The 15,613-nt window shown below is 42.6% G+C and overlaps 1 protein-coding gene across 5 annotated transcripts in view; it reads right to left on the bottom strand.

The window, feature by feature from the left end:
• The window catches only part of sin3aa (SIN3 transcription regulator family member Aa), a 32,592-nt gene extending 21,772 nt beyond the window's left edge, over positions 1-10,820 (bottom strand). For 2 of the 5 annotated variants that reach the window (XM_050072662.1, XM_050072661.1), the window contains exons 1-6: positions 10,721-10,819; positions 4,724-4,940; positions 4,185-4,382; positions 3,515-3,621; positions 1,090-1,384; positions 731-979 (exon numbers count right to left, since the gene is read on the bottom strand). In XM_050072662.1, the coding sequence (XP_049928619.1) occupies positions 731-979; positions 1,090-1,384; positions 3,515-3,621; positions 4,185-4,382; positions 4,724-4,909 (1,035 nt within the window). In that variant the 5' untranslated portion in view covers positions 4,910-4,940; positions 10,721-10,819. Of the gene's footprint in view, positions 1-730; positions 980-1,089; positions 1,385-3,514; positions 3,622-4,184; positions 4,383-4,723; positions 4,941-7,552; positions 7,997-10,720 lie in introns of those variants that run through there. The other 3 variants (XM_050072663.1, XM_050072664.1, XM_050072665.1) reach the window with 3 other exon arrangements.
• Between the last annotated feature and the right edge of the window lie 4,793 nt (positions 10,821-15,613).

Here is a 15,613-nt window from a genome sequence, read left to right on the forward strand (position 1 = left end):
TTTTCAAATATCCCATGGAGGGAGACTCTCACTGCAGCCCGTTTTATTTTGTTCTGAAAATGTCGGCGTGCAGCCTCGTTCTGTGGACGATAAACAAAGTGCAGACTTTTCTTTGTGTCACTGGTGATGAGGAAATACAGTGAGTGCTGGATGCAGCAGTGAGTGACAACAGCCCCGCCCACATTTAAGAGTGCTGTTTGCAGTGGAAACTCTAGGGTCTAGGTACCATGTCTGAAGGGTTACTGTTGGTTCCATAGGTACCATACTGAAAGTGTTTGTGGCTGTCTGCTGGTTGTCTTTACAACCCCCTCAATGTCTGGATCTTAAGTTATCAGAGAAAAAAGGTGAGTGCAAATTAACAGGTGCATGGCTGTTGGGCACCTCTGCGCAAGCCAAACAGCATCAGAGAAACTGATTTTTAACGTCTTTATTCTGTGAGTTCCCCAGTTTTAATCACCAGGTCTGTTTATTTGGAGAGGAGGAGACCACTGTGGATAATTTGGCTCCTGGTAAAAACCTCCTAAACAATGAACACTGAAGAAATCCTGACTAGGAAGACTAACTGCAATGGCGGCATTGCTCCATCTTTTGTTATTGTTTTGATTGAGAGACCCCTAGTGGCAGAAAATTAGAGACTGAGTTTTCAGCAACTAAAGAATTAAATCTTTTTAAGCCTAATAACTACTTTATATGAAATGAAGTATTACTGAGGTTTCCATTGCGATCTGACCTGGTATGTGTGGAGAATCTCCAGGAAGGCTTTGTAGATGTCGGGCTGGCCCTGGAAGCGGTTCTTGATCTTGTTGACGTAGTTGATGGCGTGATTGAACTCCACAGGCTGGTTGTTCTGCATGGGTGGCCCAGTGGGGGTCCCGCTGAGTGGCGGGTGGAGCTGCATGGGCGGGGAGCGAGGGGAGGTGTAGGCAGGGATGGACGGATTGCTCTGACTGCTCGGTGTCAACGCCTGGGGCTGAAGAGGCTGAAAAAGGCCATGACATTTTGGGTTTCAGAAGATGGGAATAACAGTATCTTTCCCTTTGTGAGACTCTGCTGGTGGTCATCAGTCACTTCCCACTCTGAATTACTCACCTTGCTCATCTTAGCTTGGGTGGGCTGCGTCAGAAGGGGTGGGGCGGTGGTGGTCGCAGCAGACGGGAGCTGGGGCGGATGTTGGGTAGCTGCTCCTGTTATGGGGATGTTCTGGACTGAAATGCCGTGCGGGGTGATGTGGTGGATCTGACCAGGCGTGGTCACGTTGACCAGGTCGTTGGTCTGGACCTCGATCTTGTAGCCAGGCGGCAGGAAGGTGTTGAAGCCCATGATGAGGTCAGGGTGACCTTTGAATAGCTGAGACACTCTGCTGATGACCCCAGGGGTGTCAATACTGCAAAATACAAACAAAAGACAGAATTAAATCAAAGCTACCATGAGTGTCATCCTGCCAATCACTTCTGTAATCTAAGTGTAACTATTTCAAACAAGCCTTTTTTATTAATGAAAAAATAGTAGCCCCATGAATATCAGTAACTCTGACTCATCAGCTGAGTTAAAACTAGTGAAGATACTGGTATCATATGAATCCAATGGCACCTACCATGTCATGCTAGCTTGTTGAGAAGGGGTAAATAACTCTCCAAAGTTAGGCTAAATTTTGGCGTGGGCCATTTCACAAGAGTCCCTTGACCTTTCACCTCAAAATATCTGAATGAAAATGATTCTCTGGATACCTACGAGTCTCTCCTTTACAGACGTGCCTACTTTATGCTTGTCACGTGCAGTTTTGAGCAAAAAACATGCCATTTTTTAACATGCACTACATATGTCTTAATTTCGCCTAATTGGGTATGACTGAAAAATTGAGACTCTTGTGGATTCAATGAGCCCAAATGTATTTGTGTGTGATGACATAAGTTCACATAGCAGCCATTTCATTGTAGTAAGACCATTTATTTTTAAACCTGACCTCACTGTATAAAATGACCTAAAGTGACCTCTAGGATAACCGCCTCCTCATGAAACTTTGCATCCACAAACTCGAGACCTCGTACATTCAGAGGTTGTAAGGCTTTAGTAGGTATATTTAAAATAAGGGGGTTTCTGAGCAGTTTTCAAAACAGAGGTGCTCACCATCCACCTGCCAAAAAGGCAATTCTTACAGAAGTCAGAAGTTTTTAATACCCAATTAAAGCATGGATTTTTCTGTGATGTTCCTCAAAATCTTGGTGTCTTCATGTGGTATTTTGGGAGGATTTCTGACCATTTTTTTCTGTTCTTAAGTGGTGAAAAATGTTTAAATTTCGCACCAAATCTGTGCAACAAATGGTAACAAACCCAAAATTGCTGCAACTTATGAGACACAACTGAGCAAAGGGGTGGCCTTCATATACTTCCACCATAAATGTTCTCAGCCCTTTCAAAGTTTGAATAGGGGCCTGAAAAACCCACACTGTTTACTAAATATTTATGACATGAAAAACTGGACACACGCTGCTGAGCTGCATCTCAAATTAATCTTCACGTTCCCTGCTTCCAGATGAGGTATGCCATTTTGGTGTGGCATATACTGTTGACCTGCTACCTCGCCCTCAGGATCCCCTGTCCCACACATGAGAGGAAAAGGGGTCTATAATAGGGAGAGGTGGAGTGGAAGAGGTTAAAGATGAAATTCTCAAACTCACACAAACCTTCTCAGCAAAACAATGCACTCCATAAATGCACAATTCACAACATGGCACAATGGTGCTACTAACTGCTGAATGACAAATGTCGTCTGAACAAAACTGTCCATGATGAACTGGCAGCGGATGTGTCGCTGGTGCCGTACTCACATATGAAGTTGTTTTAGAGTCAGACAAATGCTATAAGGTCTTTCAGACTTAGGTTACTACTTTAAGAATAAAATGGCTTCCACTTCTTAGTTGTATCTCTATAATTTAGTCACAGTTTTATCCTCATAAAAGTTCCCAGCCTGAGAGATGCAGCTGCAACACTCTTGCATCAGCCGTCACCCTGCTATACCTGGGATGTGACTCAGGGTGTATTCAAGCGCTGCCAACATTGTGGGGTGTTAACAGTTTCACCAAACTAAGAGCAGCTCGTGCCCTTTGAACTTCAGATTGCTCTGAACAAATGCCAACTTTTAGCTGCCATCTGTGACACAAATAACGGACCGGTCATCCTCAGCAAATGAGGTCACTGTCGGTGCACTAATTATCTTTATGAAGGCAAAAACATGTCATGATTTTTTCAGGGTTGAAAGACTCGTGAAAGACTTTTCATGTTTTTGGGACACGAAAGAATCGTTCTGGTTTGATAATACTTTAATAATATACTTAAATATTCAACAAAAAGGAAATCTGGATGAGATCTGTGGCCTTATCCTTCAGCTTCTGTGAGTTTTCGACAAGGTGGGACTACTAAGAACTCCCCATTTCAAACATAAAGTTGGCCGACTTTGTGTTTGCCTCCAAATAACTCACAGTGTTTTTCTATAAAATCACAACAGCGGCCTCACCTTTGAGACTTGAACTCTTTCATTATGTCCAGAAAGTCATTGTAGACCTGAGGCTGGTTGCCAAACTGCAGTTTCACTTGATCCAAGTAAGACAAAGCATCTTCCACCTTAGGGACAGAGAAGACAGAAAGTCAATTTCATCAATCTGGCTGCCAATCTGCTTTTTTATACATTCGCTTTTGGCAGCGGTGCCCTGTTTCTGATATTAAACACCAAACAACCAAACAGTAAAAGAGCTACAACTGACATACAACAAATTAACAGTGACCATTTACCCCGGCATCGCATTTCAAAATCTTGACAGACACTGAAGAAAAAGCAGTACAGGCATAAATAAATTAACCTGTGTATTAAAATGTTCGTTTAAAATTCTCTCCAACAGGATGAGTTTGGTTAAATGCTTCCCTGTAAACCATCTGCTTGGCTCAATACAACTTTGGTTAAGGGGAAAAATCTGATTTCTCGTGATAAGGGTTAAGCGGCCACTTAAATAACCAGAAAAAAATGCACAAACTTTGAGCAACCAACAAATCAACTACACATTTATTGGGCTAAAAATACACACATTTCACTGTATATATTTTTTTTGACTAGCTTGGCATAAACACTCTTTGATTTTTGCAGCGTCACAACTGTGAAAACCTTTAAAAAACAAAGCAAGTGCACTAACCTTGAGCCTCTGAAACTGCTGGCCCTGTGCAGAGGCTTGAGGTGCAGCTGTATGGCTGTGCCCTGACATCACTGAGGGCCCATGGGACTGGACTGCCGGGCTGTGGTGGTGGGACCCGCCATGGACAGCTGGGCTCGGAGTGTGCCCATGCCCGCCACTGTTTTGGGCCACGGTGGGAACCTGGGAAAGCAGAGATACCTATAACAATGACGGCGAGTTGTTAACTTCTGTGTATCTGTTGAGATATGTGGTGGATAGCACGACAACCTTCTCTTCAAAGGATCGTTTAAATCACCACATACAGAAAGTGCACAGCAATTTATCTTCATAGAAAGTGAGACGGCTTACAGGAGGAAATAAAACAGAGTTTCAGTCTCTGACAGGCACCACAAGCTGACGGGGTTAAAGTGACAGGCTGAGTTACAGTATGAGCGATGGGTGGCTTGAAACTGCTGCACTTGACCTACTTTTAAATCTAAAAGTCATCTTTTAAAAAAACAACAAAAAAAAAACGCTGCAATGGACAAAGCAGAGTATACCTGGTATCCCTGGGGGACGGAGTACTGGACGCCTGCTGTGGGCTGCATGTTGTCAGACACGGCCTCATACACAGCTGGAGCTGGAGCAGGGGCCAGGACACGATGCTGGAAAGCCTCCGCGTTGCCAGCGAGGCGCCGCTGCTGGGACGCAAAAACCGTTTCCTGATCCTCCAGTCGCCGCTTCATTATGAACTCATACTCGTAAGAGCTGAGAGACCTGCAAATAAAAAGCATATGGACCACATTTCATACAGGCAGGTTTCTGTCAGCTTATCAGAATCCATTAAATCAGCCTCTTGATTTCATTCAGTACTTTGTTGAGGAGCATATGGCAGTAATTTTTTACTTCCATCTGTGAATTTATGGATACACACACAGTGCCAGCGAGCCACTTCTGTTGTTTGGCTTGGGAAGGAAATTATTACATGGTCTCCGACCATATAGCCAATAAAACACACGATGCTTTTAGTGGCACAAAGATGCCTGAGGGTTTATAGAGGTCAACGATGTACAATGTATTGATTTATTAAATTGTGATAGCACATCTCAGTTTTATTTTGTGTGATACTTTGGGAGGGTGTTGTTCCCCTGCAAACTGGGTCAAAGTTGCACTGACATAAGACTAAGTGCATGCGTGTCATTGCAGACCTGCTTCAGAGTCTGATTACACTTTTGTTTGAACTTGCCGGCGTCCCGAGCCAACAACACCATGCCCGGAATTGTATACACAAGAGATGTGCCGGTCAGCCTCAAACCTGAAACTCCATCGGGGTACATACGTAACGAAGGAGCAGCTACGTCACCGAGGGGCTGTCGCACAGATGGTGCAGCAAAAGTATGAAAATGAGGAAACTTTGTGCGTGCATGAGGAGACTGGAGGAGGGTATTTTGGGAAAAGTAAACAGTTAGGGAGGGGTGGAGCACCCTGAAACCACAATGTACAGCTTTTATCTTATATTGAACATCTCTGTTGTTTTATTGTGTGTATTTTTGTGTACATAATATCTACAGTGGCTAATGAAGTTAAATTTGACTTGATAAAAGGGGAAAACTTGCATGAAAGACAATGGCATTATTTTCTTTTTCATATTTTTATTTTATTTATTTTTTTATTTAACCCGTATTTTACCACGTAGGTACCGTTGAGACCTGGCTGAGACAGCAGCACACAAAAAGTTATGGCCAAACAACCGCACAATAAAAACATAAAAGTTATACAGTAACATGTAGAAACATTAGAACACCTAAACACAATGACAAGACCCAACCAGATTTCATCCTAATTGTTATAAAAAGTGTCATTCACTGAAAGCGGGTTTTCTGCATTAAGCTGAATCAAATCTTCACACTTAGGGACTTCAGGTCCCTCAGGTCAGCTGACCTGGGGCTCCTGGCCCCATGCTCCAGACTTTAGCTCAGGGGTGATCATGCCTTTGCTGTCTGCCCCCAAACCTACTTTTATTCATTAGCATTTGAGTCCCCATGATGTGGTCTTCCCTGACAAGCGCCTGTGTGTCTCTAAATGTGTGAGCTGTGTATCTGACAGTTATGTTGCCTCTTGTGTTTTTAGCATTTTATCCCTTTTGTACAGCACTTTGGTCAACGTGGGTTGTTTTTAAATGTGCTTTATAAATAATCTGAGTTGAGATATAACTTGCAAACCCCCCTGCCAATACCTTACCCAATTTGGGGTTTATATGAGATATATAATGGGAGCATACTGCATTAACACTAATAAGAATAAAAGCTGCCATTTTCCCTTCAATGCCTGTCTTGTGCTGTCAGAGAAGTGAGGTGCTCTCTCCGTGCTAAAGCAATGCATCTAAATGTTAACATGCACTGAATGTAAAACTTGCAGCCTCCGCAGCCAATGAAATACAGACAGCCTACGTCACCGCTGTAACAAACAGGTGCTGTGGGAACGTGGGAGTCGGTCTGCCATTCACAACTTCCTCAAGACAGCAACAACTCCATAAGCACCTGAATGAAAAGCGTTAAACAAACACAAAGCTAAGAAAACCGACCATAGGAGAGGAAATTACGTTTCAAAACCCGAGTGTCGAGCAAAAGTAGCACAACGAGTGTCAAACTGAGCAACTAACTAGCGACGCTTCCGACTATGGAGCCGTGTTACAACTACATTCTCCCTCAAACAGACACGGCCACAGAAAGCGAGGCTGCAGTATTTATAGACACCTCAACTCCACTCGGTGTAGCGACGTTATAGTCACATAGAGGCAAATGTGTGTGCTAGCTACATGCTAACCGTTAGCACACAACAGCGATTCACCATCCCCTTTATGGCCTGGCAACACAAGCACCGACCTCGAGTTACAGCACGACGCTTTCCCCCCACGCCCGCCATTTAGAGCGTGGCGCAGGAGGGCAGCGAATTACACTCCATTTCAAGCAGGTAAGCACGGAAAGTAGCTGACTTGCTAACCGCTAAGCTAACTATCCAGCTTTGAAGTATCCAAAGGCGGGTTTTTCTACTAACTACGCCGAGAACTTGTTTTGTCGATAGGTTGCTGTGAGCTGCCAGTTAGCTGCTAGCTAATGTAAACAACATTGAGTAACGTTAGCCCGACACCGAGCGCCGTCCGGGGCTAGCGGAGGGAAGCACATGCAGCTAAACGATCTGGTATCTATTGCTAAATCTGAAGCGAGCATTTAGCTATCGATTTATTAGAGCACTCATATCGGATCTAGGCACAAGTGAGTGACATGCAGAGCAACGTCGATTCCCGGTGTGGTGTACTTAAAACGTCTGCTAACGGTAGGTATGTAGCTAGCTGTGTTAGCATGCTGAATGAATTCAGCTGAACTCACCCCTCTCCCAAATAGCAAGCCGAAGATCGCGAATGATGCTTTGATAATCCGTTATTTGTGGGTTAACCGCTACTACTCTGGCCGGGGAAGGTACCAAAGTGACGTATGTGCTGAAGACAACTTATCGGTGGCGTGTGTTTTTAAAATAATTCAAGCTAAAGGCTGCAAAGTGAAAAATCTCCCCGGAGAGGAAAACAATCTCCGCTCGGTTAGCTCTAGGGGGAGGCGGGGTTTTCAGACATAGTCCCGCCTCCCGACGACCGCCATTGGTCAGAACTTTGTGAGGATACGCAAGGGGCGGGGCGAAGGAACCCGGGTTGTGAATCAGGGCTGTCAATCAAAGATTTATCGCAGTTACCATGCACGCCCATTTTGAGTTGAAGCGCGACAATACAGCGGTGAGAGGAGTCCCGCCTGTATTATGAGTACACTGTTAAACATCTGGGGTAAAGTTAAGACCTCTAACAATGTACATGTGTATTCAAATGGCACTTTTTTAAACTAATAACAGTGACCTGTCTTTTTCTCCTGCAGCTCTGTATGATGGACATGTTAACTCCTGCAAGACTCCTTCACAGCTGCACCATGCTCTTGAGGGACTTTTTTGGACTTCTAGATTAATAAAAATGATTTTAAAAAGTTTGGATCATGTGTGGCAAGCAACATTGTATGAAACGTTTACTATATGGATCAAAACTACGGTTTCACTTTATTATGGGGCAACCACATTGTGTTTATGGGTGGATTATGATCGGGGGCACAGATATGCAAAAGGCCCCACAAACTTTTCTACACAGGAGCAAGAAACACAGACCTTGTGGTGGTTTGGGCTCCTTTTTTGTTTTTGTTTTGCATCTTTTTGTGGTTTTATGTCTCTGTAGTAGTTTCATGTCTGTTAGTGGTTGTTTTGCACCTGTTTGTAGTTATTCTGTGTCTCTTGGAGCTAATTTGATGTCCTTTTTGCTTGTGTTATGTCTCTGTAGTCATTTTGAGTGTCTTTGTGGCTGTTTTGCCCTTTTCTGTATTCATTTTGTGTCTTTTTGTAGTTGTTTTGTGTCTCTTTGCAGTTCCTTTGCACCTTTTTTTGGTCAGTTTGAGTCTCTTCCTCGTCTGTACATATAAATTTGAGTGACATTTTGCATGTAAAGGCCAGAGGGGCCTGTGGGCCTGTGCCCACCAAGACCATTCAGTAATCCATCCATGAGCGTGTTGTGCCTATCCAAATAAAATGAGTAGAAAAGACATTTTATTTCTATAGCTGTGCCTTCTCCACAAACACACACACTATTTCCATGTATTAATAACAGTAGTAACAGTATAAGGATTACCCTCTTCCATCTGACAGTGAAGCATCAGGCTCCTCTTTTTCCTTTACACAAATATTTTCAAGGACATTAATTACATCTATTCAACTCTGTTCATTCAGTAACGAATGCCAAATAAATGCTGCCCACTTGCACTTTGAAAAGCAGAATTAGTTTGACTCATTTTTTTGTATTTATGTTCTGTGTGTGCGTGTGTGTTCATTCATGGCTTAAATTAACTGTTTGGAGGCCTGTTGAGTACAGCGCAGTATTTTGCACAAAGCATGTCGTACTCTTATATCAGTAAGTTTTTGGTAAACAGATAAAACAACTTTATAATGCACCATGTGAGCATGATATAAACATAAAATAATAAAGGTTTTGAAACTACATTTTGACTCATGGCCTCTCTAAAGGACAGGGGCATAAGATTATTGCCTTGCAGCTTTGGTAATCCAACCTGGTGTATATTACATATCTGTGTATATATAGATTCACTGTATAGTTACTTTAACAGTTATTTATTCAACCAAGCACCTTACTATACCAGTACACCACAATACACAGTTCACCATAACACCAGTCACTACCATTGGACATATTCATTGAGTCCTATCTATCAATCTATTGGTCGTATTATCGACACAACGAGCTACTTCCTGGAGTTTGGTAACACGTGACTTTGTAGGAGGGAGTCTGCTTTAGCACTCGTGTCCCTCCTCTTTGTGGACACCTCAGCCAATCACCGCATGCAGCCGTCATTACAAATCCCAAAAAGGTGGAACTTCCAAAATAAACCATCGCCCACGACAGGCGGAGCTGCAACACCAGCCCGGGATTCCTCATTCCTGCCCAGGCTGAGGCTTCAGCAGCGACCGTGGGCTGCACCACACACACACACATACACACACACACATACACACACAGCTTTCCACGACTATCCCGACTGGCTTCCCCCACGTAAATTTGTGCGTCTTTGCAAAAGATACAAACGTGTGACCAAAACGCACCGCACAGTCATTGTGGAAGCTTAACAAGTATTTCTGTGCAAAAAGCGTTGCACGACACGGCACTGCGGGGCTGTGGAGATCCCCCACAGCAGCGAACAACAGTGCACACGGTGAAGGAGGATCAGCCCTGCACTCAGCGTCGTGTGCGTGTGTGTGTGTGTGTGTGTTTGCAGGCTGCAAACAAAAGACACCAAAACGCATCAGCTGGTGATTGACGCTTTTTGCATGAGCGCTGGTGGAGGCACGGGGGGAAGCAGGGCCTAACAGGCGGGCTGCATCTTATTTCAGGGCGACAGGAGCCGATCCAGTTGCCCTTACTAAACAATGCCAAAGTCAAACGAAACGGGAACTACGGCGTCGCGGTGTGGAAACATCGGCACGGCGGCGCCACGCCATTCCCTCCCCGAACAACACGCAGCCCCATTTTCCTCCGACCGCGCTCCTGACAAATCATATTCTTTGTTTACTTCAGCAGTCGGGAGTAAAAATGTCTAACCTGTCTCACCACAACAACTCCCTCCCCCCTCCATTAGCGTTACATGCTCACACATCGCTGCAGACACAATGTTGGGACTCGCAGACAGCGGGATGCCTCACGTTAAGCAGCTCAGCCCGGAGCGACACTCTGTTTACTAGCCGACAAAATGACGTCCTGCAGATGTTGCCATCTATCTCGGTGTGTTTGGGGCTATTCTCTGAGTCGTCTGCGTCCATAAAAAGCCCCCCGCGATTCATTTAAAGACACAAAAGGCGCCACTGAGCACTAACCGCCCCCCTCCCTCCATACACACACCCTTCACTTCATATAGCAGCGATACTGTTGATATTATTTAGTTTAAGCAGCTGTTACATACCCAGGAAAAAGACTCCTTACTCCGGATTCGTGTTTGTAACAAAATAGTTGGAGACGCCCCCCTCCGTTGGCATTGGCGCACACTACATGACACGTCACTTTATTTTGAATATCACCCGCTAAAAGCTCAGAGAGAGACAACACTGTCTCCATTGACTCCCATCTAAAGTCTACATCTCTACAGTGGAGGGAAAAGATCCAGGTAATCAAGTACATTTACTCAATTTATATATTTGAGTACGTGTACTTTATTTAAACTGTAATCCTCTACTTCAATATACTTTTTACTCCACAGCTACTTGTCAGATTCAGATTTTGCATACAACCATGCGTGCAACAAACAATGTGTGATGCATTGTTATAATTAAATTAGCACAATTTAAACGTGTATATGACGTCATTAACCTCTGTGCTCCTCTAAGAAAAACAACCTCCTGAAAATCCCTTATGACCAAAGACATTGACAAAGGCCATATGTCACTTTTTTAATCATTTCCTCCAGGGTTTTCATTTCATTCTTTGAAATTAAATTCGTTTAAGTCATTATTTAATCAGATATGAACCCGTTACATTCCAGTTTGTGTCATACACCACTAATTTGCATTTGTTTAAAAACACACATATATTGACACATTTTCAACTATTACAATTATTCTGCTGTTATTATTAAGGGTCAGTCATACCCCACGACACTGATTTTGGTGCAACATTATTATCATTATTATTATTATTATTGTTATTTATTTATTTATTTATTTTTTTGGTGCAACACAGACAAAAAATAAATCATGCCACCCTTCCTCTCGTAAAATGATGAATTTTTGATCAATTCCTACAGCATTTTCCATTTAATTCTTGTTATTAAAATGTTTTAAATTAGTTAAAGTCATCATTTAATCAAATATTAACCCCCCCACCACTAATTTGCATTTGTTAAAAAACACATATATTGACACATTTTTAACATACTAACAGGTAAAGACATTATTCTACTATTATTATCTCAGTGTAATAAGGGTCAATCACACCGCACAGCACTGGTTATTTTTTATTTTTATTATCTTTATTTTTTGTTTTTGGTGCAATGTCAGATTTAAGAAAAGTTTTTAATTTCCTCCTATTACAAAAATATGTCATACCACCCTTCCCCTGGTAAAAGAATGGATTTTTGATCATTTTGCAACTGAGTAAGTCCCTCAGCTAAGGAGAAATTAAATCTTAAGTGTAAGTAAAAAACTTAAGGTGTTTTGTGCAACTGGTATCAGGTGCTCATTATGTGTGTATTTGTCTTTACTTAAGTCCTCAGAGGAAAGCTGATCAAAACAACATTCATAAGAAGAGAGAAAAGACATCGTTATTAATGTCTCAAGTAAACCATTAGTGACTCTTTAACAGTGATAATTGCTCCAGACTCTTCTCATTAATTACAGTTGCATCTACCGCCCACTGCCTAAGTGCTCGCAGAGGTCTCCACAGGGAGGCTGATTTTAAGAGGGTAATAAGAGGTGAGATTAATGTCAAGAAATAAAATATTCTGGTGTAAACAGGGGTTAAGGTGGGATTTGGCAGGTGGGGGAACCCTAAGATCTGATGAAGTGGTGCAGTGGGAAAAATAACTCAGCTCAGTAAGACTCCCAGATTGATTTGTGCTGTGAGCTGCTGTGTACTTGTTGTCTATGTGATCAGTGGACCTTCTTTAAGGCTGCTGTGCCTCAGGATGTTACATGGGCTGTCATACTATCATGGCTGCTCTCCAACCGCTAGACACAGTATAAAAGTGGAATTTGATGCTACTAAAAAGCATCTTGAGCTTAAATTCAAATTGATGACTACAACTCTTGACCTGATGTGTTGAATTAGGTCTCTCTTGTAGTGTGGTAACTTGAATGAAGAGGTTGCGAATTTAATGTGGTACAAAAACATATTCAAAGGCTTTGGTTAGACTTAAGGTACAAGATACACTGTATGAGCACGAGGCCAAAAACAACGAGCCGTTTACTAGTCTGGTCCGGCCCACCTGCGATCAAATTTGCCTTTATTTGGCCCATGAACTTAAGGTCTACAGATTCCTCAAGTATAAGACCAATGCAAGGAGGAAACCATAAATACTTAAGTGAACATCTTAAGGAGACGACTTCAGGGTGTTTTGTGCAACTGATTTTACTTTGAAGAAACCTTAACTAGGACTTTAAGGAAAGTCTTAACTTGAGGTGTTTTGTGCAATCAGCCCCAGGACTCTAATTTCATACTTGATGCAGCAGCTCCATTCATGTTCAGAAGGCTGAAAACTTCCTTTCCTGCAGATCCAAACACTGATCATGGAGGGAGACTTGTCCACAGCAGATTTGTCCAAGAGCTGTCCAAGATTAAAGAAATGCTGTTTAACTTTTTATATTTCTGTCGTAATTCTCAAGATGAAGAATTCATGACACTTTCAGTTAAAAACTATTACATTGACTCGTGTTAAATGTTCAGTTTGATAGATGTCCAAACTTTCTCTGTGCACTCGGCCCTCAGTTGATGCAGTAAAATGCTGAACAGTAGCAACAAAAAACAGAGATCTTGATTCAAGGTTTGTTTTCTTGATGTCACCATCTTTGTTTGATGTGGTGAAGAGGATGATTAGAGGTCTCGGATCTCAAATGAATCGTTCTGTTTTAGTCCATATGACCATATAATCAGGTGTAGGATTGAGGGCCTGTGAAGCAGTGACATGTGTAATACAGGATCACAGTGATCTTTTAAAGGTGCTCCATTAAGACATCATCATTAAAGTTTAAGAAATTCATACTAAAATGTTGCTAAGGACAGAAAACAGTGTTGACAAAAAGCTTCAGTGTAAAATGAGATGAACACATGCACACACTGAATCTCCCTCTCAATGAGCTTTATGCTGCAACATACAGAGAGCAATAATTTGCCCTGGGGACATCCTACCACACCCAAAAATAAGCATTGTTGAGAAAGACAAACCCACACGCTGCTGAACTCAGCTCCCAGCATTCTTCACTGCTGCAGTGTTTCAACGTATTGGGAGTACACATTGTGTTGTGGGTATTCCCTTCTCAACGCTCCTGCTTACACTGCTCACTTTGTTGTGGTGGCAAACCCCACAGTCGAGCTAAGTTCACTGTATTTGTTGAGTGTGTGCAGCAGTGTAGGAGTGATACTGAAACCACTGGCTCTGTGTTTCAAGAGAAAAGTGATGTTTGGACCTTCAGCTGTCGGCTGAGATGACTGGGAATCATTACCAAGCCTTGTAATGTGAGATGCATTTGGTTTATAGGTTAGATTCAATGTAGGATGTGTCGACAGTTTGAAATCCACTGTCTCAACTATGCAGAGCCTGAAATGAAAATCTCCACTGATCTAATTATTTAAACCTGCACTCATTGATTTGTTTGGCTGTTTGGGAGCAGCGGAGCAAGATTTAAACTCAACATTATCACTTCATAAAGTTAAGGTGAAGGTGTTATTCAACAGTTGTCCATTGACACAAGATAATTCATTTGGAGTCATGATTTTAGATGTGTGACAAATAGAAGTCCAATATTCACTCCTTTTTGCTCTGTTTTGGTCTCCACCAACTCTTGAGAGAAATATGCAGCTTTTAGAGCCTTTCTGCCAAAAAAGTTGCCTGTTGCAGCTGTAAATGAAGTTATGAGTGGTGAGAGTGAACAAAAACAGTAAAGTAAAACCCAGTTGATCAGAGGAAAATGTTGGCATTGTCAGTTTTCAGGTGGAGGGGATGGTGGCTGGTGGATGGCATGACACGAAGGCAAGAGACCTGCCAAGCTGCAGACCACTGGGGACCGTTGTGAGAGACCTACAAACAATAAAACGAGTTGGGATGTTTCGAGTCATCGCTGTGTTTCCATCAGCTCTTTACGAACTTAATGAAGGTGTTTCGTGCGACCTGTAGGTGTTTATCAGCAGCTTTAAGTGATGCATCGCCTTCACTGGTTCCTGTACAGCAGGGTCGGTCTTTTTTTCACTGTAGGCAACATTCAGTAGGCTATATCTTCAGTAGCTAGCTAGCTAAAACTACACTTTTCAGGGTTTGATTTTGGTTTTGGAACAGGGAAGAAACATATCTTTTTCCAACCTCTCCAGGTAACGAGTATCATTAATACACGACGTGCCCCAGGCACAACATTTAGCTCCAAATCCACAAAACCAGCCTGAAAATGAAGGAAATCTGAAACAACTGTATTAGAGTCAATGGAGCACAGCTGTGTTGTTGTCAGACCCTGGTGTGAGCCAGCCCGACGCTACGTTATGATTGGCCAGTCTGCGTCCGAGGGCGGGACTTAGCAAAGGCTCAATTCTGTCTGCCAATGGGTACAAACCCCTGGGAAAATGAAGACTCAATTTATACTGCTAAGAAAGTGTATAAAGCATTGTGCAACCAAAACAGGAAGAGGATAGTGCTTTTGTTTTCCCAAGTAGCTATCGGCAGCTAACTCCATGTACCAAAGAGTATCAGTGTAAGTTCTGTTAAGTTACTATCCTTAGTGGCAAAAATGGCAGATGGTGGAACAACCCAAGTACCTGTGGAAACTGTGGTAGCTGCTTGACTGTGGAAAATGGAAAGTGATCCTGTTGTCTTTGCGACAGCGGCGCCAACAGTAACACCACATGGAAACGCTACGGGGGAAAAGTTGAAAAGTCTGTTATCACTTTAACTACTTATCTTTACCTATCAGTGCATCCTTTCTTCACGTTTTATTATTCTTTTTTATACACTCTGCTTTTAGAGGTGTTTTAATAAATGTATGGTAGTATATGAGACACATAACATAATCAACAAACTCTTGATTAGAACTCAGCAAACATCACACACACTCAATAAATCAGTGTTGTAAGCCAAAGAACACCCACCGTAACAGACGTA

The sequence above is a fragment of the Epinephelus moara genome, chromosome 20 (genome assembly GCF_006386435.1).
Source record: "Epinephelus moara isolate mb chromosome 20, YSFRI_EMoa_1.0, whole genome shotgun sequence".
Classification (NCBI taxonomy): Eukaryota; Metazoa; Chordata; class Actinopteri; order Perciformes; family Serranidae; genus Epinephelus; species Epinephelus moara.